Source organism: Oxyura jamaicensis, chromosome Z (assembly GCF_011077185.1).
Source record: "Oxyura jamaicensis isolate SHBP4307 breed ruddy duck chromosome Z, BPBGC_Ojam_1.0, whole genome shotgun sequence".
Classification (NCBI taxonomy): domain Eukaryota; kingdom Metazoa; phylum Chordata; class Aves; order Anseriformes; family Anatidae; genus Oxyura; species Oxyura jamaicensis.
Genome location: NC_048926.1, coordinates 33,431,885 through 33,456,693, shown reverse-complemented (window position 1 = coordinate 33,456,693; position 24,809 = coordinate 33,431,885). Strand labels below are relative to the sequence as shown.

The window sequence follows — 24,809 nt, the reverse complement described above, 5'->3', positions numbered from 1 at the left end:
GAGAAACATGACACTTGGAAATTGTTTCTGAGAGTCTCCTGGCATCTCTGTTTTGTCATCTGTACTCTTTCTCCATTTCCAGTCAAGAGACATACAGGAATAAAAGCTTCTAAGCACATAATCATTTTATTTCACCTTTTCTAGTAGTAGTATAATGTTATTTATTATTTATTTTTCCTAATGGCTCTGATTCCCATGTAAATGAACTTTTAAATCATAGTATGATCAATCTGTCACTGATGTAATTACTTTTTATCCAGTATTACAGCTGTGAGTATGGGTGGGTGACAGTTATAGCTTGTGTTTTCCTTGAAGTTATTTCAGCATAACTCTAGGGGAAATTTGAGAAGGTATGTTAAGAATATATTTTTACTTCCCTTCATAGTTGAAAGATTTTATGTGCATCTTGGCCTACTGCCCAAAATCTCAGCAGGAGAAGAAAAGACTATACATACTGCACATTCATTACATTCAGAGGGAGTATACAACCTGATGTTTAACTTCTATGACAAACAAAGAAGGTAGAAAAACTTTTTCAACAGGTTCACAGCTTTAAACTATGGTGTTCTGTTCCTTAGGTTTATGTAACTTGAAGTAATAAAACCCATTTTGAATTCACAGATGATATTCTACTTTATAACACACTGAGAAAGAAATTTTCCAAGATTTTTCTTCAGACTTTTCTCTTTTTCCAAACTATGTCCAGCCATCATAATTTAGGGAATGAATAAAAATGAATGAATGAATAAACCCCACACTTCAAAAATTAAGCCCACATAGCATTGTCATTTCAGGGCTTATCTGTTTTTCTTCAAGCTATCTGTAATACCCTGGTTGATCTCAGAAGCTTACTTCTGAGGTACCCGCAAAACCCTGTTTGATCAGTTGCCTCTCTCTCACTGAGAAGCCTCATTCTTGATAACCACAAATTTCTTCACTGTATTTCAACAAATCATAATGTCTGAAGTAAAAAATACATATGTTGCTTTTCAATTTTGATGGACATAAACACCTATTGTATTGAGAAAAAAATTGAGGTACCCCCAAAGCACAAATTATCACTTTCAATTTCTTGACTTTTTACCTTTTCTCCACATTTGCTCTTGATAAAGCCTGGACAAAACACATCCATGGAATCATGACTTGGAAGAGCAGAACCTTTCTGGAAAACTACTGTTTCTCAAAATCAACACAGACAACATCCTTTGACTGAAACATGTATTGACTTTACTGCTTCAGATTGTGCAAAACATATTTTAAACAGGCAGCCTTGCAAACATTAGTTTATACCATAATTTTCATACTTTATGGCAGTAGGAATACAGACAGACATGAAAAGACTCTTCCAGATAATGTGTAAGTATCAGCACCTATTTCACTGTATATAAGCTGGAAATACAAATTCATTAATCTCTTCATGACAGCCCAGTTAAATTATGTATTTTTTCTTATTTTTCCTTTACTGTATGTGGACACAATCTTCTTTCATCATGATTCTAAACCAATTAAAACAAAAATTTGCTCCCTAATCTACACAAAATCATGTTCCAGGGGAGTCTCAAAGCTAGGAACTTTCTACACTGAAGTTTGCTCCTGTTTCTCTTCTCAGACCTTTTCAATGTAAAAGACTAACTGTAGCTCTCAACCATAACAGTAGATAACAGTAGGCACAAAAAGGTTAGAAGAAACTCTTATTTGTGAAACAGGAAACAAAAAAACCAGTGGGAAACACTTCTTATTAATAATAGTTTGCAAAAACAAAGTAAACCTGTTAGGGGTGGGAGTGTGCATAAAAAAACAGAACAGGACTTGCCTTTTAGCAGGATGCCTCTTGTAAAATGTTTTACTAGATCCCTCAAAATTTCAAGGTAAAAAACCATCATTTTAAAAAAATTACTTAATTTTAAAAAATACTATTTTAAAAATAATTCTGTTGAGTATTGTTGGCTCAGTATCCAAACAATCAGAATTAGGTATTCTGAACGTGGGGTGCCTCCTTCACTCTTTTTACACATATACGATGTGCCAACAAAACATCAGGTTCAATAAAAATGGAAGGTGCAAAGCACAAAAATTAAATATTCTCTCATGCAGAGCTTCCAGTATCGGAATGCACTTCAAGACATTAATGAAGCCAGGAATTTAAAATTGTAACTAGACAAGAATCATGAGAAAATTCAGAAAGAATGGATTCCCCTCTTCCCCCCCGCCCCCCCCCCTCCCATATTGTTTAGGATATTTTAAACTCCAAGTGAAGGCAGCTTAACTGGATCCAATATCATTGCTTATAAAACAAAATTATTTTGTAGAGGTATTTTCAAGATTCAGATTTAAGGCTCAGTAAGAACAGCTTCTTCGGAAAAGCCAAACCCAGTAGTCAAGAAAATTTACCACAACATACATTTATCAGAAGGTATTTTATTGCCTACAAGTACAAAATTGATGCTCTTATCCCCTGATGTCTCATTTTAAAGATAAAGCTTTTCCTTCACCACTTTGGAAGATCTGTAAATACAGCACTGTAAAACAAAAACAAAAACAAAATGCAATAATAAATTAAGAGAAAGAAAAGTTGAGCAGGACAGAAGCAGATAACCCACCAAGGAGGAAATGTGTTAGAAGCAACAGAAAAGTTCTGAAGTGGAATCAAAATATTGTAACATGATTTCCTTCCAACAGAAATTTGGGGTTTTGCACATGAAATAAAATAGCAGCAAAGAAAAAGGATAAATACAAGTGCATATATGTCCCATTGAAACTTGCTTTTATTAACCAAAACAGTAGTACTCATCAGAATCAATTTTGGAATGTTTATGCAGAGACTGTGAGTCCTCCATAATAGAAGAATCACTGAACTGGTCCATATCAGAAGGCGTTTGGCGACCAGGGACATCATCAACTAAAGTGTCCAAATAACTCCCCACTGATATTCCATCCAGTCCATCACTACAGTCTTGTAAACTGTTACAGCTGCCATGGAGGGATGTGTCCTGACTTTCCAATAAGCTGCACAGGCTGCCACTCAAACTGCTACCTCTGCTGGCAATGGCCTTCTCTTCAATCATCCATTTGATTGATTCAATACTTTCATTGATGATAAGTAGCTGGCGCATAAGCTTGACATCAGTGGCTCGGAGATTAACCTACAAGGCAAAAGCAATTAAAAAGATTAGTGATTTGCTCTAAAATCAGACTGTAAATAGCAGGCTGGAGGCAATAGAAGGATTATTTAAATCTTGCCTTCAGTATCTAGCACAAATGTGTTTAAATAATCATATATAAATATATGTAACTATTACTATTCTTTCAATGAAGTTCAGGTGGGAACCTAGTCATGCTACATAAGCAGCCCATTAACAAGAATGTTAGTCATCAACAAGACTTGTAATCATACCACTATGATGCTAGCAGGTGACATAGCTGTGACATGACAACTCCTGGGGATAACTTTTCATTATTTAGAGAAGCAAGACACAAACCCGTGTTACAGTTACTTTCAGCTATTTAGCAGATCCAAGCAGCTAAGCATTCACCTCACGTTCTCTTTGTTATGGATATGATAGTAATCTAAAATTTTTGGATGTGTGTTATATGCAAAAAGGCTTGTTGATCTTAAACGTTTATTCACACTACATCTGAGTTTATGTTGTAACCTGCAGTACAAATTTCCAAGAGTTGAAACAGATATGTCTAATTATTGAAACTGTAAATTTCAAATTATTTAAACTCGTATCAGAAGAAGGTTATGACTTTGTGGTCAACCATGTATTATAGACTAACATAAAGACTGACAATCAGCAAAAAATAACTGAAGAAAAAATACTCCCCAAACACAAACTCCTATTTTGCAACATAATTCTCATGGTTGATTCACACACATAGAAGTGTTAATGGTAAAGCATACTGGCATATTGCAGTGCTGAATCTCACAGCACTTTATGTTCTCCTTACATAAAAGGAAACTTAACAAGACACTTCTAAAATTTATGCAATGAAATGACATATAAAGGTGATGCCGTAGTGTTTAATTCATTGTTTCTTTCTTTTCATCTGAACCCCAATGAGCATTGGCAAGAGATTCTGTGGAGTCTCCTATTCGTCACATGAAACAAGTGAGAATACTGAGAAGGTAATCTAACAAATTGAAGATGATTCAGGGTTTGCCCATATGGTTAAGTGTGGAGAAGCAGCAGCTACTCCCATCCACAGTGTGAATTTGTGAAACGACTGTTTAGTCATGCAAGTCTATCTGAGCTAAATCCAGATGAGAAGGCAATGCTAGTTTGCAGCCTCATCAGCTCTGCAGCCCCTTCCAGTAGCACCTTGGAAATACTAAATGTTCAACTCCACAATAGACACACTTGCAATCTCCACATCCACACAGATCTGGGCCTACATACACAAAAATCTGTGCCACAATCTCTGACTGTATTAAATACATTACATTAAATATATTAAATACTCTTCTTCCATAGATCATTACATGTTTACTTTCAGACAATTCAAAAGACAAAGCAGTATATTTGAACAGCTTTAGTCCACTGAGAAACAAGAAAACAAATAAGATCTGTTATGCCAGACAATAGACATTTTATACTATTCTCCAATTCCATGATTATTATACAGAAATATAGCATCTGTATTGTTCATCCACAATGGACTGGAATGAGATTGATATTCTCAGGAAGCAAAAGCTATTTCTTCTTTTGCCAATCAATGCTTTTGTACATGATTCTTTCCATACTCAAATGCCAAATTCTTTTCAACGTCCCAAATTACCCTGACTTGTTATGGCTTTCAAAAAATAATTTAATATATTATTTATTCTGTTAGATACAACAGAGGATTGTACTGGCTCTGGCTGGGATGCTTCATAGCAGCCTCTACAGGTGATGTGTTCTAGCTCTACAAACAAATCAGAATTGATGACAAAGCAGTGTTTTAGCTACAGCAGAGCAGTACTTGCACAGTGTCAAGGCCTGCTCTACTTTTCACTCTGCCCCTCAGAAGGCTGGGGATGAGCAAGAGGTTTGCAGTGGACACAGCTGGGACAGCTAACCAGAACTGACCAAACAGGTATTCCATTATTCCATAATGTCATGTCCAGCATTAGAAGATTCATTTGATCTTTCAAAGGAGCTGTGACTTGGAAACTGTCTGGGCATCAGTTTGCTGGTGGGAGATAGTGAGTGATTTTGTGTACTTTATTTTTGGTGCCTTTGCATAATTTATCTTTTTTTCTTTTCTTTTCTTTTTTTTTTTTCTTCTCTTTGCTTTACTTTTTTTTGTGTTTCTCTCAACCCATGAATTTTCCTCACTTTTCCCTCTTCTGATCCTCTTCTCTTTCTCACTGGAGGTCAGTAAGACAAGTGAGTGAGCAGCTGATGGGTGTTGAGTTACTGGCCAGAGTCAACCCAACACAAAGATTTTTCAAACTTTGCAAATACCAGACTGTCTAGGTAACTGTCACATAAGTATTCCCAGTCCCTAAAACAACTTCTGCATTATACTCACTCCAGTTTCACAAGATTTTATATAGGTGATCAGTTACCATGGAAAAAAGCTTTACCATATAGTTTTAACAATAACGCCCATCTATCGTTGTTTCAGATGTGAGGTTTTGAAAACAGATTGACTATTTTGTAGCCCTCCTATTCAAGCCAGCTTTTCTTCACCAACCCATAAATCACTATAAACCATTTGCTTGGCAACCAGGCTGTCATGACAGCAGCAAATTAGCTAACTTCCCAATTGCAACTACAGACTTCACCAATTTCCTGTATATATGTGAGTTTGGAGACAGCAATTTCCCAAAAGGCTGATTATGGCAGAGTTTGATGGAACTAGCACCAATACACCACTGATGAAACAGTCACTTTTAGATAAAATGGAGATCTTATGTATTTCAGTTTCAGTTCAGAGGACTTTTTTTTTTTTTTTTTTTCCCCTCTTCATGTATCTATGGTTTCAGAATTTCTGGGGAATGGGCTTATTAGAGTAATTCTTTGCATTCCTGCTGACGAGTCCTCCTCCTCCAAGTTACTATTTAGTCCCAAGTCTCCCATGTCAAGTGTGTACGTTTCCTAAAGCAAATATTAAGAAGTAGTCCACCAAGATTGATCTTTAATGACATTTATCTCATCAACTAGTAACACAAAAATGTCACTATGACATTTCTTGCCTCTTGTCTATTTCAGCCCAGACACAATCACATTATTTTGTACTTACACAGTTGCAATTCATGTAACTGTTGGAGCAGACCAATCAGTTCCAAGAGGTCTCAATTAAAGGGACTAAACACAATACAATCTCGTTACATTTGACAGCTCCAGGCGCAGTAACAGGTGCAGTTCAGGAATAATCTAAATAGAGTGAATTGTATCTAATATAGGTATTTTGGAACAGTTTCTACAGCTGCTCTTTAATGTAGAGCACAACACTACCAAAGGGAAGGTGTGTCTGAGTATGTATCAGTCTTCAGCACAATGTTCTGACATACAGCAAGAAAGAAATTGTGGTAAGACAGAGAAAAACAAATTTTGGTTACAACCTAGCTTACATATCCTGTTGTTTGGTTTGCATAATCACAATAGTACAGATCCCTAGGAATGCTTAACATTAAACAGCTAGTCGTGGCATGTGAAAATAATGAAATTAAAGTGACAGTGAGCATCTTTCATGTAACACAGTGTTGTAGCATTAGTGGACAGAACAGTTTAGCATTCAGACACAACCAGTTTTTCAGTCTGGAAGGAATATCTGACCTAAACACCCACTTACACCTCTTTTGCCCATACACACTGGTTGTTCTAACAAGAACTTTACTAATCTAGCCTTGTTTGTGGGCTTCCATAATCAACACTGTCACTTGCATGACACACAAAAAATTTATAAATACACAGACAGACATCAGTGTACACACACACACACGTACACAAAAACATATACACATATTCCTGTCGTACAGTGTTTTTCAAACAGGATTTGACTAGGTTATTGGTTTAGAATAAAAAACTTGTAATGATTATGGCTATTAACAAAGACAATTAAAGCTTCTTGGCAGTTGTCCAAAATAGTGCATTAGCGGTCCCAGTCTGGTCATTTTACTCTTAGATCAAAGTTGCACTTGCACTCAGGCCACTGGCAAAATGGACTTGTATTTTCCTGCTGTATATTCTGTAGACATAGCTTCCAGTCAGCTCCACACGCAGTGGGTCCCCTCCCCCTCTAAAAACAAGAAAGCTAAAAAATTCATTTCATTATATCCTTTTAATCTGTCAAAGCCATCTGCAACACTAGATCCTTTCTGCAGTCTGTTTTCTTTTAAGTTCCTAGAAACACATACTTTTTTTTTTCCCCCCCCCTTTTCCTCCTTCTCATCCCCCCCCCCTTTTCTTTATTTTAAGAACAGCAAATCTGCAGTGATATTAATGGAAATTATTAAGTGTGGTCTGAGAAAAGAGATTTCTAAATTTACTTACATTATACTTATTTAGTTTTCTCCTCAACACCTTTATGCTGTGTGTTGTAAAGAGCACAAAAGAAAAAGGAAAGGAAATAAGCATGCTTGTATAACAAAGAATTTATTTCAATACAGATCTTTCAGTCATAGCACAGTGAATTAAGTCACTCCAAGACATGAAGTCTTAAACCTAAGTGGATTCAGGTAGTTATTTAAGTCACCCTGCTGCTCTGCACAGGATCCCTAGGGCTCAAACACTCATCAAAGATTCAGTAGTATGGGATCTATGGTTCTGAAGCAGTATACATTTGTACAGTTATCCACAGTACAGTTATACACAATAACTGGAAGTTGCATGGGAACAGTAGCAAAACATAGTGCCCCACTGCAAGCAGTTTGGCGGTTGAACAATCCTGAAGAAAGAATTAGCACATGAAGAGGTTAGATGAAATGGGTACTGCAGTCAATTCCATCTGTTGTTAGTACTGCCACATCCATCTGTATTGCCTTTTTTACAAAATGAATTTCAAGCCAACACAATCTTTCCACTACAAACAGGCCTGTGTGACCACTACAGTTTAGGACCATTACTACATTGCTGCTTCCTCTTCCTAGGGTGTGTCAGAGACAGCTTTCCACCCTCCTGCATCATAAACAGTCAAACAGTTTTATGGTTACCCACCTATACCTAGCTCCTCCCCTTTCTCTTTTTAATGGCAGATTAACTTGGTTTTCCACAGAATAATGAACTCCATGAATTCATTTGAGATGCAACAAAAATTAAATAAATCTAACAGTCAATGTCCAAATAAGAATTTATTTTGAATTCAGAGAAGTCTGCTTCTCCTCAGAAGCCGAGCTTATTCTAGTTTCTCCTGGAATTGCTTTGTCTATTACAAATACTGAGCAACAATTTTCAAAGTAACTAAGAAACGTAATTCCCAAAGATAGAGATAAGAGATGAAGCATAAAATAAACATTGGTTGGAAATGTTTAATTATTTGAGCAAATTTAGTCTTAAGAAGATCAGAATTCAATAAGCAAATATAAAAGGATATAAAATTCATCAATAAAACATCGTCTGTGAGACATGATTCTGTGAGAACATGCATAATGAGCTAGAAAGATTCAGAATATGTGAATACATGCATTACTTAATTGGAGTCACTGAGCTAATGTATTTACAACAGGAATGAATGTGGTCACACATACAGACTTTGTTTATTAGGCAACCACCACAAAACAACCACACAGCACATGCGCTTGAAAGTTAGCAGGCTCAGAATGATATTACAATAGCTTCTCAACAACAGGGAGAGAAAGAAGTGTTTTTTTTTCCATTCATTTAACATGTCCCAAAACCACAAATGACAGTTAAGGGTAAAATTTCTGCTCCTTAAACATACAGGTTAATTAACAAGTTGTGCATGAGCTCTGTCCTGCTTTAAGTAGTTCTTGTGCATGTGCTTGACTTTAAACCTCTTGTCTGCCACCAAACTGTCCTACTGATTCCAGGGTATTTGCATGGGGTTCTTAAAGTAATAAGCCACTTTGGGCAATGGTATTTCAGGATCAAGATTAAAAAAAAATAATAAAAAAAAATCAATGTCTAGTCTGACTTCTGAATTTGAATGAAAACTTTATCATCACCTGTCAAAAAGCTGAGGAGATTCCACGTGATAGAGCAAAAGCACACGGGTTAACTATCCCTAGCTAGAAGGGATCAGCTACTCACTGGTGGAACTGCAACTGCTTGTGCGGACTTTCCACATCTACTCCATTGCAAAATCAACTAGATTTGATTAAACTCATGCACTACAATAATTGAAGCTAGCTCAACCTATCTGACACTGCATGTGAGCTCTCTCATTTCCACAGTTTCTTAATATGCATAAATAATAAATGTAGTAACCATGGTTTGGCACATATTAGATTGTCAATAGGTTGAGGTAGATGCTACAGTGCTCATCAGGGCCATGTGTGTCAGACTGATTTACCTCACACTACTCCACATAAAACACATACATTCTTTAAATTTCAGTTAATAAAGTGTTATAGGTAGATCAATAGCTTTTTACACTTCTGTTTTCTTTCTTTTCTTTCAGTATAGACTTGAGTCACAATGCATTGCTGAAAGGTTTTCCCATTTCTTTCCTTTTGTTTTTTACACTTGTGGTAGCCTTCAAACAATAAGAGGCACATACAGAAGCTACCTATACAAATCTCAATTTACCAGATAAATCCTTGATTTATAGTTGCAGTTTGCCGATCTAGTTTATTTCTGCAAATTAAGCAAATTACACTGACCTTTTTCAGCTGCACTTGTGTAATGAGTCATAATTAAAACATTTTGGCAGGCTACAGAAGCAGTTCTGACAACTCACTTTTTCCATTATTTTGCAAAAGACATTATCTTTGTGTTTCTCTTGAAGACTCACAAATTTTAAAAGGCATAGTAGATTTTTAGGCAGCATTCCCTACAATGAAGCCCAGAGAACGAGCAGTTATTAAATTTACAGTTTCTGTCTGCGCCCTTGACCTTGCTAGCTTAATAAAGAGGCTCTAGTCTAGTCACGATCTCTCTTCAACCTGCTGCGATTCCAAAGCAATACCACACCAAGTGCTTACGACATATATTTCTACAGGTCCTTATATAAAATTTGGTAGCAACATAATGTAGCTTTGTAAACAGGGTCTCTTAACTAAGAGGGGAAAAGGAGGACTGGGTGATTTGACATCAGCCAGAGAGGAGTCTCCTTCTGCAGGCAGAACTCTGTATTTCACACTAGAGGAAAAAAAGCACCTGGAACAAACCACTCATTTTCTGCAACAAGGAAGTGGTTAGGCCAGATCTGAGAGACCACCAAATGATTAGGAGGCAGAACAGAAGATGATGAGGGAAAAATTTAGCTCAGTAAGCACTAAGTAATTCTATTAATGGGATTCAAAGACATTTCTTGCAAATACATGAACAAAACATCATGCCAGTATGGTTATTTTCTGGTATCTTCTTGTAAACTACAGTATTATTTACATTTCTCTTACAACACCCTATTTGAATATATTAGCTTTATACATATTAATTGATCCCCTTTAGACTTGACGGGAAAATACATGCCATCAAGTTGTGCAATTGTTTAATTGCATTATTTCTGTAATAAAACAAAGTGGATCTCAATGCCTTTTTCCTCCTCCCCGCAATCATCCTTTTCTTGCTAGTATCAGTGGGCAGCCTGTCATTTGCATTAATACATAGTAAAATCTCCATGATTTGGATGAATCATTAATTCAGTAGGGTGCAAAAATATTGATTTGTTTTTAATGTTATACTGTTTGAGATAATCTGTACACTCCAGCATAATACTAAATTCACATGGGAAAGATCATTTTGCTTTTTTTTGTTGTCTTTTTATTCTACTGTGAAAATGAAGCTGGACTTAGTATCTGCTAAGTATATATGATGACTATTATCAGAGAGAAATATGCCACACATCTGAGAGCAAGTAGCAGGAAAAAATTAGTTAAACCTGTATTTCACCACCTTCTGCCCCTCCCCCTACCCCCCAATAAAATAAATGCTAAATCAGAACTTTAAATATTGAAGTGCCACAGAGAGAAACATCCCGCCTCAAGAGGATGAGAGAATATAAAAGGAAGCTCCTGATTATTTTAAAGCTGAGTTGAAGAAACATGAAAGGGAGCAGGGACGAACTGTAACAATTTAAGAACAGTAAAAAGCATCTAATGCAGTATGACGTTTTTACTGCATGTTTCTAAGTATCATATGTTATTTTTATGACAGCAGCATGTGACCTTGGAAACGTATCTCTGATGACAGAGGTGAAAGTGTCCAGAAAAGTCCACACTACAGACCCACATGTGTTGACAGACAAGGTAATGACACTACAAACATTCAGGTCAATACGAAGCAGCTGCAAACAGTGTCAGAAAGTGTTACAGCAGATGGACTATCACAGCCCCATTGTAATGTGCTCTGAGCATCTGTCACAACACAGCAACTGTACGTTTCTTCCCCACCAGCATGAAACAGCACTGGGGCTCAATAGCATATCCAGATTTTTTTTTATTTTTTTTTTCTTGCATTAACTTACCTATGCTTACCTTGATCAAAACATGCTCCTAAAAATGCAGTGCTAATACTGGAAAAAATATTTATTCTTTTCTGAATTAGGTTAGGTTAATGAGGACTCCAGCCCTCTACTTATCCTTTTAAAATTAATTAATTTTAATGCTGGCACTGTGTAAATATGCTCAAAAGCACCAAAGTAGAAGGGTGATAGAAGATTATCTTGTGTTTCTATGATTCAATGATCACGAGTTTTGCTTACAGATGTATCTGAAACTTGAAGATATTGCTTGTACCTAGACAATAATGATCCTCAGCTTGTTACTCTTTTTAAAGGGCAAAGAAGAAAAGGAAAGCAATAACGTGCTTTATTCAAGTCAGAACTGAGACATGACAATATTACTACTTGGGACAAAACTAAACTTTCTTGAAATTCAAGTCTGGTTTTGCAGTATCACCAGAGAGACACATGAGATTCAAAAAAATTCAAGTATTTGCCTTCCCAGAGTTCAAAGTAGGATTCTGTTTGGAATAATTCTGTGGCCCTGGTGATTGGGTCGGTTCTGTTAAAAGCATAGTTTTAATCTAACAGTCAAATCTCTAATGCTGGCACACTCCCATCCTATTTACTGAAAGTTTATCTGAATACAAATAAAAAGGAACTTCAAGACAACCTTGTAATAGTAAGTGATCACATGTCATCTTAGAACTGGTTTATCAGAGTTAGGAGTTGATATGCTGATCACTGTTTTTTACTATGGAAATGTTATGAACAAATATCTGTGCCAAATCTGTTTTAAAAGTATTTAATAAAAAATACTGAACATCTCATCAAACAAGCTTTATCTCTCCACTGGTGTAATCATCATCCTGCCGAAGTACTGTTCATCCACATGGTTTGTGCCCACCTGAACATACTAGTGAATTTGTGATCTCTCGGATAAAGTGAAGCCAAATTATCTATTTTGAGTCTTGAAACTAAAAATACACTTTCAAACTTCCAGATACCTATAAATAGTTAACTCCTTTTATCTCTTTCTCACCCACTAAGAAGGGATTAAACAGTTTGCAGACAATCTGCATCTGGGCTATCAAGGTTAAAAAACTAGAAGCAAACAAGAAACAAGTACCATTTTTAGCAAGCAGTAACATTGAACTTGGCTAACACAACTGACCAAGCAGGCTGCTGCTTTTAAGCCTTTTTCATAGGTAGGCTCCTACAGAGCACACTAAAGTAATCCATTCTGGAAGTTGCAAGGCATGATTGTGCAATTAAGGTGGAAACATATATTATAAATCAAATAAACACGAATCCTAGATTCTAGCCAAACACATCTCATAAGTTAGCAGGAGCAATCAGTCATGAACTATAAACTTCCAAAAATGTCAAAAACAGGCACTCAGGATACCTGTATTTCCACATTATTTGATCCTTGCTCTGACTAATAACCATCAACCACAGGACATGGTGCAGACCTCAGCTTCTCCTAGACCACTCTGGCTCGATTCATACTCAATTTTAATACCTTAACAGCTTCTTAGCAAATATTTCTACATACCATACAACTACAGCACGGTGTCTTGATCCTAGTTCAGCACAGAATATTAATCTGTATTACTAAAAGCTACCTCATACTACCAGAGGTATGAGTAGAATGGGAAAGAATCAAGATAATTGATTACGTTTACCATTTCTCTTACTACTATGGAAATACTGACTAGCTGGGGAGCAGAAACAGAGTGCAAGATTTGTCCCAGTCTAGGAAAAGACAAATAAGGACTTTGAAAATAACCACAGAATGGTTTGTGTTGGAAGGGACCTTAAAGACCACCCAATTCCAATCCTCTGCCATGTGCAGGAACACCTCCCACCAGATCAGGTTGCCCAAAGCCCCATCCACCCTGGTCTTGAACACCTCCAGGGATAGGGCATCCACATCTTCTCTGGGCAACCTGTTCCAGTGCCTCACCACCCTCTGAGTGAAGCATTTCTTCTGAATATCTCATCTAAACCTACCCTTTTAGCTTAAAACTATTACCCCTTTTTCTATCAATATATTCCCTGATAAAGAGCCCCTCTCCAATAAAGAGACCCTCTCCAAATTCTGTAATCAGAATCACTTGAGAAGTGAGAGAACTAGACAAGGAAACCTGGGCCACAACACTATTGGACTGCGCTAGAGAACTATGGTTTTATCTTAAAAGGGCTGGATAGGGCTCTTTTAGTGTAATTTTGTCATTGAACTTCAACAGAACAGGAAGGAAATGACCAAGCAAAAAGAAAAGCTTAGACATCATATTGTTGTTGGGGTTAACCTTCTTTTTCTTCGGAAATGGGAGGACTGCTGCTGTGCAATGATGAACAGATAACAAACTATATGAGTTGATGGTCACTGTGAGCTGCCTCATCTGCCTATGAAGAAAACACCAGCTACCTCCCATCTATTGTTCCAGACGCAGGCAACTCATGCTAGGCACTAACAAAGGAGTAAGTAAATTCCACTTGATGTTGAAGAAAATTACTATTGCTTTGGCATACTACTAATGCTTTCTTCTCTTGCAGACTTTCCTCTACTCTTGAAGGATTTTAGTTTTCCCCTACAAACCCTGTAACACTAGGAACCAGCCATAGGCCATCACTTGAGATTGACATACTCTGAAATACGCAGAAGTCCTCCTAAGAGATATTAATTAGGCCTCTTAATGGTTATAGTGGTTGAACTGTCCCTGTGAAAGCAAAATGAACTTGCAGTCACAGGTCAGGATGAGTCCTCTTACCACTTTGGTTGCATGTCCACTCCTCCTCGAACCGTATAGTTTTGAGAAGCCTAGAACAAACAATAGTTGGAGTCTACAATGACTACTGGCACAACTTCTCAAATTCAGCATGTTTGTGTGAAGAAACACCCAAACTCTTAGTTAGAAGACCTTTCTGCCCACAGAAAGGATTCTTCAGTATTAAACAACATAAAAACCCACCTTGTTACCACTATTTTTTTTTCACATGTGCTTTATTCTAAACACACATTGTCTGGCTTTGACTAACAGAGTAAGTAGTCCCAGTTAACAGCCAAATGTAGAGAACAAATTCATGCTCATGGTGGGCCAGGAGCAGCCACTCTCCTCTAGCAACCATTTCAGACTTAAGTGTTAGTCTCATCCCAGAACCATTCACTTCACTAGTTTTTGAAAAGGTATCAAACTCATGCAGATCCGACTTCTGCTTATATAAAAGTGCTTCAGTTTTCTCCTTGCTATTAGGACTGTTTTTCCCAGTCATGTATAATTATTGCAAGAATAAAGCTTCAGATTCTGACCTTGATAAATAAAAAAGATTATTTTTCAGTATACACTATTGAGAGTATCCAATGTTTGCTATGCCTTGTAAGCATGCACCCTAGTCACAAAATCTAGTTCAATTTCAAATTGAACATTAATTTAAACCAGCAGAAATTCTATAGAACAGAAAAAAAAAATATGATACTGACAAGAAAATGCAAGGCAGGGTTTAATTTGTTTATTTACCCTGTGGGAAAAAACACGAAACTTGGAAATACTCAACCTATTTATTAAATTGTAATTCTTGGATGTGCACCTCCTTCTGCATCTACAGTGAGGCCAAAACAGCAATGCAGTAAATTGACTCTCTTTCTGGAAGCATTTTAGCCATAAATGCAGCTGGTATCTAACAACATTGAACAAAATTAAGCCAGTAAAACATTTTTAAGATCTGCAACTCCCAGTAGTTAAACAGCAATTCAGCATTGCCTTACAGGCACTAAATGCTTTCACTTCACTTGTCAATGCACCCAGCAGGGCTGTACAATATTGCAGAGAGTTTGTTTTACAGCACAGCAAATGAAACATGCAGATAACTTCCACTGGCAGCTCAGTGTGTTTGTGCTTCCTGTTACCTAACAAATGTGTCATATCATTCGTTTGACAAAGCATTAAGAGCTGCCAGGTTGGCATGAAGGGGGGAGAAGGATTAGACTGATGAGAATAGGGTTGCATAGCTGTGCATGTATTTCTCTTCTCCGTATTTATGGAAGCTCTGGGAAGAGGCTGCTTAGCCTGACAAAACAGAGTAGCTAACATCTGACATGCATGCATCACTTAAATTCTCTAACGTCCTTCTCTTATGGAAGGAGGAAAACTTCCTTTGGAGCAACATGGAGGGGAATCCTCAGCTGTGTTTTATTTCACATACACATCAGCCCCAGGCTGGAAGCCAGTGAGACTCACTGCTGGAACAGTATACAGTGTGTTTCTGAAGTAACGGACTATCTGTATCTGCATCTACATTTGATAAAACCTGGGTGAGAGTTGTTTTATACCTTTCAAAGCTCTACAAATGAGGTCAACAGACCTACCGGAGTCATTCCAGCTGGCTATAATGAACACTTCACCTCCACAACCAAGGGTTCTGTGGAGCTTGCAAACTGCTCAGGTACTTGACTGAGGTTTTTCAGGACATAAGACAGAATGTGCCTAAAGGGCCCACTGCTCACTTTGGACATAACTCAGTTCTCATTAGAGACTAAGACAGACATGGAGAGACACCACTGATGCCTAAGCTTCACACAGCAGCTGCCAAAGACAGAACATGTTAAAAACTATGAAAAAGTAGTAAGATGCTTCAACAAGTTAAGTTAAAATCTTTCTCCAAATCACATCTTCCAGTAAGGGTTACCTTATGAAAGAAAGTCCACACGTTGTAGGCACAGTGATGACTTAATTTGACAGAAACATAGCTGTTAATTCAACACCTACTGAATTAAGTATTCTAGTCACACTCCTTTGGACTACAAAAAGGAAAAAAAAGCAGCAATGTAATATAGATTATGGTGGACCTGACCATATGACAATGACAACATACAAAATATACTGTCTCTGTGATAGGAGGCTCTAGCAGATTGTTATAGACACAAAATAAGTGCATAAGTGGCTCAAGGGATGCCAGTGCCATTTATATAACCATATGCCTCTGTACACTCTTGTGCCGAGTATGATCAAGCCCAGAAACCTACCTACCCTCAAAGCAAGGCTTACTACTTGATAATCAGCAATATGGTGAGTGCTGGTGCAAGTTTTTCCAGCTAGATCTGGTTTGTAGCCATTCAGCTGATAACCAAAGAGCCCCTCACGCTGCAAAGTACAGATGTGCAAGAATGTTTTATCTTCTACATTAAAGAAACATAAATGTTTTAACTGTTAATCTCCTTGACTCTCATTGAAGACATATATTTCAGAACAATTATTTCAACATCTTCCTGAAATTCCACAGCAGTTACTCCCACATAATTCTCTCTCCAGTCCTTCTCTAGTCCAGTCCTTCTCTAGTCCTTGAATAACTTATCCTATCTACTGCTGAAAAGTTAATTATTATTAAGTGACTGAAAAGGTCAAGATTCACAGGTTTGAAATTCTTAGTACTGGGATTCCCTTCTGGCATTAACTGAGGTTATCCAATGACAAGGATGATATTTCCAAACTGTAATTGAAAACAACAGGCCACAGGACACCAAGACTGAACAGCTTAAACTATCAAAATACACCCAAGACCTCCCTAACAAGAAAGCTGGACACATGGAAAGTCTTAAAGAAGTTATTTTTCCTTAAGCATCTAGTAATTTTATTGGCCCAAACCAGGTTATCTTGCTCCTCACAATTTCTCTCTTGATGGATGCCATTACACTTAGTCCAAATTCATGCTTCTCCTCCCTCCTTCTTCAGTTGTTTGTAACAGCTGTAATTAACAATTTCTTCAGCATTGTAGATATGTCTAATAGCTTTCTGACAAGCCTGCAAGTAGCCACTTTTGTTGCAGTTGTTTTAGAGCAGGGCTTACTCAAATTACGAGAGTCAGAGCTTAAAAAGTCACCATTTTCCTATGTATCTCCAGTACAGGTCTGCATTCACAAAAATCACGCTAAAATTTCATGTATTGAACGTTACCTGTGTCTCAATTAGAAATTTAAAATACCTATCCATAAGATTATAGAGTGCATAGAACAAAGATCCTCTGACCTGAAATGACCTAAGTGTTGCTATGCAAGTAGTAGCAGAGATCTGACAGTAAGAAACATAATGATGCACTGATGCCTTCTAAGGCTTCAGCTGCCCTAATAAACACTGGCCCCAGCTTTATAACACTGAGGATAAATGGGTCATTGAAGCCAAAATTCAACAGAAAGAACAACTGACTTGATGGCAAAAAGTAATCCACCAGTGGTAAATGCTTACAGCTAGCAGCCCTACTTATAAGGGTGAGGACTGGAAAGAAAAGGCTACAACTCTGCCTTTGTAACAGAAATTTGCCCCTTTAATTACAAGATCAGTTCAGAGGTCTTTATTTTCACAAATAATAATCCACAAACAATCTTTTAGAGCTGCTTATATGTAAGACTCCCAAGTGTCATGGTTACAAATGCAGGTGAAAATTCAAGACAGAAATTGCCCTTGATTTCATAAAGTTCCAATTACTTATCAGCATTTGTTGGCCAGTCATTTCTGGTCAATGTATGTATTTAGTATTATGAATTTCAAGTTTTTTGAGTTTACACACAAAAGGTTCTTTTTAACTATGGTTAGCCTTAAGTATCCACACAAAATCATACCGTTCTGCTGATTTCATTAGAAAGTTTGCAATCTGTTTGCTGTAAGCTATTGTAAATCATTTAAACTGTAGAGGTCTGTACAGAAGGTGTTTAGTTTTCAGCAAAACTCCACATCTTTTCATTATGAATTGTCATCAATCAGATATTTTTTTTTTTTTTAAAAAAAGTTCAAAGCCAAAATTCTTCCTCCATCCTTGAAATAAAATAATCAGGAAAGAAACAGCATGAAATGCTAATGTGCATTGCTTCAAATCAGGACTGTCAAAAGTCTCGCCTGTAATTTGACAAACTAACTCTATCTCTTGAGTACAATCAAGCATCCATGAGATTGCTTTTCTTGCATGTATTTCACACTGATGATGCTAGGTCAGGTATCTGCAGTGTTTCACAGAATCCTGGTCAAGCAGTAATTAATTATGTAAGTATACGTGTACTTTCTTGGGACTTAAACCTTTCATTAGCTAGTACAGCTGAACAGGAATGGCCGTAAGCGCTGACTGAGTGCAACACAATGATGATCCAGAATTCAAATCCTTTTACCAGGTACTGCATGAGATTTGCCAGCCAAAAGATGCTTAAGTATGCACCAAGTTAAATAAAGTTGTTTACCATGTCCTGCTGAAGATGGTCTTTAAAGTCAGAAAGCTTGGCAAAGTTATGGTAGCATAATTAGATTTTAATTTTTTCTTGATAGATTTGGTCATTATCCCAAATGATCAATCTACAAATTCCTTTTAATCCGATCATCCTAATATCACTATGCAACCTAAATGCCACATAAAAATGACAAACTCCTTCAACCACATCATGACAATTGGAGGGTATAAAAGAGAGAACTTGTTAGCAAGATCCAACATTATGAGCTTTTTCAGTGAACTTCTGGAAGACCTGTGGAAATAAATTAATCTCTATTTCTGCATTCTTTCTTTTTAGTTCTAAGAAGAGCCTCACTTCAGGGGTTCATTGAGCAACTAAGAAACCATATTCTCACTAAGAAACCAAAGTTAATCAAACCCTCCTACACAGGCTTGAGGCTTAGCCACTAGTAATTTTATATTTAAGATTTTATCTTCAATCAAGTTTTTAAGCAAAAATTCCAATTAATCTAACAGAAAACCAGCATCTGATACAGAGCTTTGCACTGCTGACTAGACACACTGAATCATACCTTGGCTTCAACTAAGCCAATTGATGTTATCATTGGAAACAGTAAACGTAGCTGCCTGTACCTACAGCAAGTGTTAGAAGAGATGTATTAAGTTACATTTGTTGTCTTTCTAAAAATATCTTCCAAAAAAGCTAATAAAAGCAGACCCCCTCTATTTATTGTTCTAACAAATTTAAGCAAATCTGAAGTTGCTCAAAATCTTAAGAGCTGGTAAGAGAGAGTTACAGGAAGTCTGCCCTTCAATCTGCATCTTCATTTACATGCTAAGTATAAGCAAAAATTGTTAAAGAAAAAAAAAAAGAAAGAAGAAGGAAGAGGAAGGACTAGCATCATAATGCTTTTATTTGCCTCAGTTACAATCAGTACAAGTACCATTAGTTCTACTTCATTTTGTCAGGGCTTCATGTTCATTAGCCTTTAAAATAGTTATACTAAAACTGAACTATTAGAGCAAAGGGAGAGAAAAAAAAATCTACTAGTGAGACTGCACAGGCACATGTCTCTTTCTCAACCAGCTTTAGCCTAAATCTGTCATACTCAATTTCTTTGCAATGGGATTGTTTCCACTTATTTACACCCCTTCCCTCCCCCCCCCCCCAAAAAAAAAAAAAAAACAACCAACCAACAAAAAACTCCTGCACTCAGAATACCCAGTTTGGCCTTCAAGCTCATTAATGATGTTTGATCCTCAGTGTTCACTGGAAGGAAGTTCATCTAAAAGTTCCAGCACTGCTATTTCCCTCTTAATTCCATGACACCGTTTACCTTTTCTTGGACCCAAGTACTCTTATGCAAAGCATGTTGTTATTATTTTATTGTGTGTAGTGCAGACAGACTACACTCTGTTTAACTTCTTTAGCTTTCAAAGATGCAATAAAAAGTTGATTTAAGAAAAATATGATCTGAAAGAAAAAACCTCAACATACTGTTTTTTCAGGTGGTGTTAGTAAAAATCTCCCCTTAAGTAAACACAGAGCTTGTGAAGGAAAAATGAGGCTTCTGAAGCAGCAGCAGCAGTTAGTGTGCAGCCCTCAGGTTCAGCAGTTATGAGCCATGTTGATTACTTACAGCAGCGTGTAGCTGTACTGAGTGGTGACCTCACGAGCATCACACACCAGAAACAGGGTTGCAGCTGTGAGCAGTATGGAGTATTTATTCTAGGTTCACCAGAGAACAGCATTTTGACCCATGTTAGCAATTACACCTTGCTCCTCTTGTTGTGCAATGGCCTTACGCCTCAAAGGTTTTTGGTATTACCAGGACAGTCGCAATCACAGACTTAGCTGGGAAAAGTGAAGGTAAATAAGGGGAAGGTGCTCTGTCTCAGCAGGTCTGGAGTTCAAGAAAGATATTCCGTGACGTTCTGTACATGATTCCAGTGACTACCAACAAAATTGGGCTCCAGGGAAAAAGAACAAACCACTCAAGACAGTGAAAGGATCAGGGGACCCAAGATGCAAGCCTCAAGGTCTCAGTCAGCAGCTTTTATTCATGCTATTCCAGGCCCAAAGACATGGCAATGTGATGACAAACATCTCAGAGCTTCCACCATCTCTCTTTTTCTCAGAAGTATCCAAATCAACAGATATTAGGACTTCATTCTGAAGCATGATAAACGTATAGGGTGGTTGAAAGAGCAGAAAAAAACAATTTCATTGGTGTCTGGAGGAAAAAGTGTGCTCTGAAAGGAGAGAAGATGGTCCTCGATTTTAAAATGAGGAAAAATTATACATACCTCCATTCCTGCACAACTGAATTTACTTTGGTCACTGGCAGGACTACATACTACCTAAGATAAGGCTTAATGTACACTCCCAAGCGTTACAACCAAGTTCACATGTGCTTTCCTTGTTCTTTACTGTCAGGGGCCAAACAACAGGGTTTCAGTGGAACACTGATTTTCCTCCTCTCATAACAGCTCATAACAACTTAGTTAACAGTAAAATACATCCTTAGCACAGTCAAAAGCTTTGGAATCACTGTGATTTCAATGCAATGAAAGGTCAAAATGTACTCATATTATCCATAACATAGCTTTGTTTCTCAGATTTAGTTGAAATTTGTCAACATGGGCACAGCCATTGTGACAAACAATACCTGTGGGAAAGAACAGAAGTTGAGCTACATAAATGCACAATTTGTATGAAGGTATTTTTTTTTTTTTTTTAAAAAAAGCCACATCTGCTCAAAATGTCTTAATTAACAAAACCAAGAAGATAATACAGTGAGATAGTGAGAATGCACTGGTCAACATTAAAGATGAAGATGTCTGCACACCAGTCAGTCTCAAGTTTTTCATATGTGACTAGGTGAGCCTGAATAACCTTGGTTTGCAAATATATACAAAAAGGTTGTCTCAAGCCTGAAGCAAGCAAGCCAAAAAAAAACCTCACAGGTGTACATCTGAACTTCTGTGAGTAGGCTGCAGAAGAGCAACTAGGAAGAGATCGCATGATAGATGTTACTTTGTTTTCTAAACTTCTTTTATTCTATTTTTTACATCTGTTTACTATTGTAGCAGATACTAACTACTTTTCTCCCCAGTCAAGGCCTTTTAGATATTCATCAGAACCAAAGAATAATATGCTACAAATAGATGTGAAATAGTGAGACAACAGATGAAAAGTTTTGGTTCTGTTTTAGGAATGATGTTCAGAAGAGGAAGAGACATAGAAACTCTCATTCTTATCTACGGTTGTTCTTAAGTTGTACAGATCTGTACACTGTCACAAGTAAACTGCAGAAGGGAAAGGGACAGATTTAAAAACCTGAAGAAACCTTATGGACAGAGGAGAATTCCTATGTTACTGTAGACAGCCACAAGAAGATACAGCTAACTTCCAAGCTCTAGATTACAGAAAACAGATGACATGAGACAAAGTATGTAGACAGAGTACCTATGTTTCACCTTGTACAGCAAACAGTCACTATAAAAGTAGCTGAATGGGCACGCACAGAATGAAAGTCAAATGAGGAGGTATGCAACAGAACTCCCTTGACTTAACATAAGCAATGAGTTTAGATGTGAAAAATAAAGTCAGACATTAAAGTGAGAAAGAATAGGAGAGATCCAGGAAGCTGAGAGTAAAACTTGTTCATTCCAAGAGCAGGGAGGAGAAAGAAGAAATTGGGAAGTAGAAGGAAGAATATAGACCAACTGAAGATTTTGATGCGAAACTTTGCATGTAAAGTAGATGAAAAAGAGACCAACTAGTAAGGAAAACATCATGAGAGCAAGTCACTTGATTTTTATCCGTTAACAGGCATAACTGTCATGACAAGCCTAGACAGTCAGGCCAAGAACTCCATCTGCCTTATTGCAACCTTTGCAGTTCAACATCCCTATGAGTTTTACATTATAACCTATGCACAGGTCACTCTACAACCCTCGTACAAGTTTAGAACTTTGAAAATTAACATGAAGAAACCTAATGATGGGGAACAGTGTTAAAAACTAAATTTCTCAATGGTCATTACACATGCATTTTAGCATGATAGTTTAGATTAGCGAGCATCTCTTAAAGTATATGAAGCCATAAAGCACTAATTGTGATATAAAAGTGACTTTTCAAGATTAAGGTCATAATCTTGGCTATGAACTCCCAGGATGCCCATTCCCAATTTCCCTTTCCTCCTAGCCTGCTTATTCTTTCAGAACTCTCCCACCCACCCACTGACCTTTTGCTTATATATATGTGAGGTTGCGCCAGGACAGGCACAATGGTATAGCATTGTACTTGTTTACATAGGATGAGATTGCTTTGTTCGCTCTGAGTGGCAGAGTTCCAAGACAGTTGCATAAAGCCACCTCCACAAGCTGCCAGCGAAATCCTCATCCCAACAAGAAAATAGTATGGAGTTTGACCAAGCAAGTTATGTGTCAAGAACTGTGGAAAGAGCTGCTACCAAAAAAATTCTTCTGGGATCTCACACAACGATTACAGTCTAATAAACACTGAGGCCAAAAAGGCTCACACATCTGAAGAAGTCTACATTGTCAGAACTGCAACTATTGAGTGTTTAATATTTTTGGTTGGTTGCTCATTTGCTTGCAAAGAGCGCAATGGTTCTTTTAGTTTTGCCTGAAAGCTGGCAATTTTACGGTACCATCGAAAAACTAAATTTCTCAACTACACCAGCACACAATGCAGGGCAAGCACCTGCTTTAAAACAGTAAGCAGGTCAGAAGTCCCGAAGTAAGTCGAGTCACAGAAATCCTCTCAGCCACCTTATAAATAGCAGCCTGGCAAAGAACCACCGCGCATTTACACGGTATCCGTTCAGAACTAGGTAACCCCCTGCACACCCACGTCCAGAAGCAGAGTCCCAGGACACCAGGCCGCGTTTCCAGTGCAGAAACCTGCCGTGTCTCTCCAGCTACAAGCCGCCGAGAGGCAGCAGGTGCGGCGCGGGAGGGCGGCGGCGCCGGACCGTGCCCATCGGTACGCCCGCTCCCTGCCGAGCTCCGGCTCCGAGGGGGGACCCCGTCCCCGCCGGGCGGCCCTGCGGGGAGCCCCCCGGACACTCACCATCTCCTGCCGCAGGAGGTGAAGTTTCGTCTCCAGACGTGCGAGGGCGGCGGCGCGGCGGCGGCGGGGGCCAGGGGCCGCAGCGGGGCCGCGGGCGGGCTCGGTGGTGGTGGCGGTGGCGGTGTTGGCGGTGGCGGCGGCGCGGCCCGGGTGCTCCTCCCCGCGCAGCGGCCGCGCCAGGCTCTCGGGCACTTTGCGGCCCAGCTTCTGCTCCACGTCGCGGAGGTCGGGGGGGGCGCCGGGCTCCATGACTGCCGGCCTCGGAGGGGCCCGCGGCGGGGCGGCTCCGGCGCTACCCGCGTCCGCCCGGCCGCTGCAGGGGCGCGGAGGAGCGGTGACCCGCGGCAGCGCCGCGGCCGGCGCCCGGGTGGCCCGCGGCGGACATGGGGGTTCCCGGCACACCGCCCCCCTGACACCGGGTGGGGGGAGACAAAAACTATAGAGCGGGAGCGAGGGCGAGCAGCTCCCCAGGAGACAGGCGGCGGGAGCGCCCCGACCCCGCTGCGGGACCGGGACCGGGACCGGGACCGCGATGCGCGCTGTCGGCTGCCGGCCCCGGCACCGCGACCCGAGTCATCGGGTGTCCCGGCCCGCTGCAACTTTAAAGGCCGCTGGCAGGTGGAAGAGGCGCGCCCTGGCCCTCCTACCGTAATGCCGGGACAAGAGGCGCACCCCCGCGGCCAACAGCGCGCACCCCGGCCCGGAGCTGCCGGGCTTCGGGGAACGGGAGGGGGAAAAGTAGAAAGAAAAAAAAAATAAAGAAAAAAGAAAAAGAGAAAAAAAAAATAAAAGAGGAAAAGACAGGAGAGAAAAGGGGAAAGCAAAAGAAAAATGGGAAAGAAAAAGAAGAAAAAATAGAAGATAAAGGAGAAAAAAGAATAAGGAAAAAGGAAAAATAAAGAAAAGATAAAGGAAAAATAAAAATAAAAAAAAAGGAAAATAA

General features: G+C 38.8%; 1 protein-coding gene across 3 annotated transcripts; it reads right to left on the bottom strand.

Annotated features, from left to right (window-relative positions):
* Window positions 1-686: 686 nt before the first annotated feature.
* LURAP1L (leucine rich adaptor protein 1 like) lies at window positions 687-24,575 on the bottom strand. Of its 3 annotated transcripts, none has more exons than XM_035310582.1 (3): window positions 23,867-24,560; window positions 23,033-23,239; window positions 687-3,143 (listed from the first exon to the last, which is right to left on the bottom strand). In XM_035310582.1, the coding sequence occupies exons 1-3, from the start codon at window positions 24,113-24,115 to the stop codon at window positions 2,769-2,771; spliced, it is 831 nt and encodes a 276-aa protein (XP_035166473.1). In that variant the 5' UTR covers window positions 24,116-24,560; the 3' UTR covers window positions 687-2,768. The 3 variants fall into 3 exon arrangements, with proteins under 3 accessions (XP_035166473.1, XP_035166474.1, XP_035166476.1); XM_035310585.1 differs by having other exon boundaries at window positions 3,016-3,143; window positions 23,016-23,239; window positions 23,867-24,575; XM_035310583.1 differs by lacking the exon at window positions 23,033-23,239 and having other exon boundaries at window positions 23,867-24,539.
* Between the last annotated feature and the right edge of the window lie 234 nt (window positions 24,576-24,809).

What these genes read in the sequence shown, in the direction of transcription:
- LURAP1L (XM_035310582.1), bottom strand. Translation starts at nt 24,115, where the DNA reads ATGGAGCCCGGCGCCCCCCCCGACCTCCGCGACGTGGAGCAGAAGCTG. An exon ending in ACCTCCTGCGGCAGGAGATG is followed by an intron (nt 23,240 to 23,866) that starts GTGAGTGTCCGG and finishes TTTTTTTGGTAG; the next exon opens with CAGCTCTTTCCACAGTTCTT. An exon ending in CTGTCCTGGCGCAACCTCAC is followed by an intron (nt 3,144 to 23,032) that starts ATATATATAAGC and finishes TTTGCCTTGTAG; the next exon opens with GTTAATCTCCGAGCCACTGA.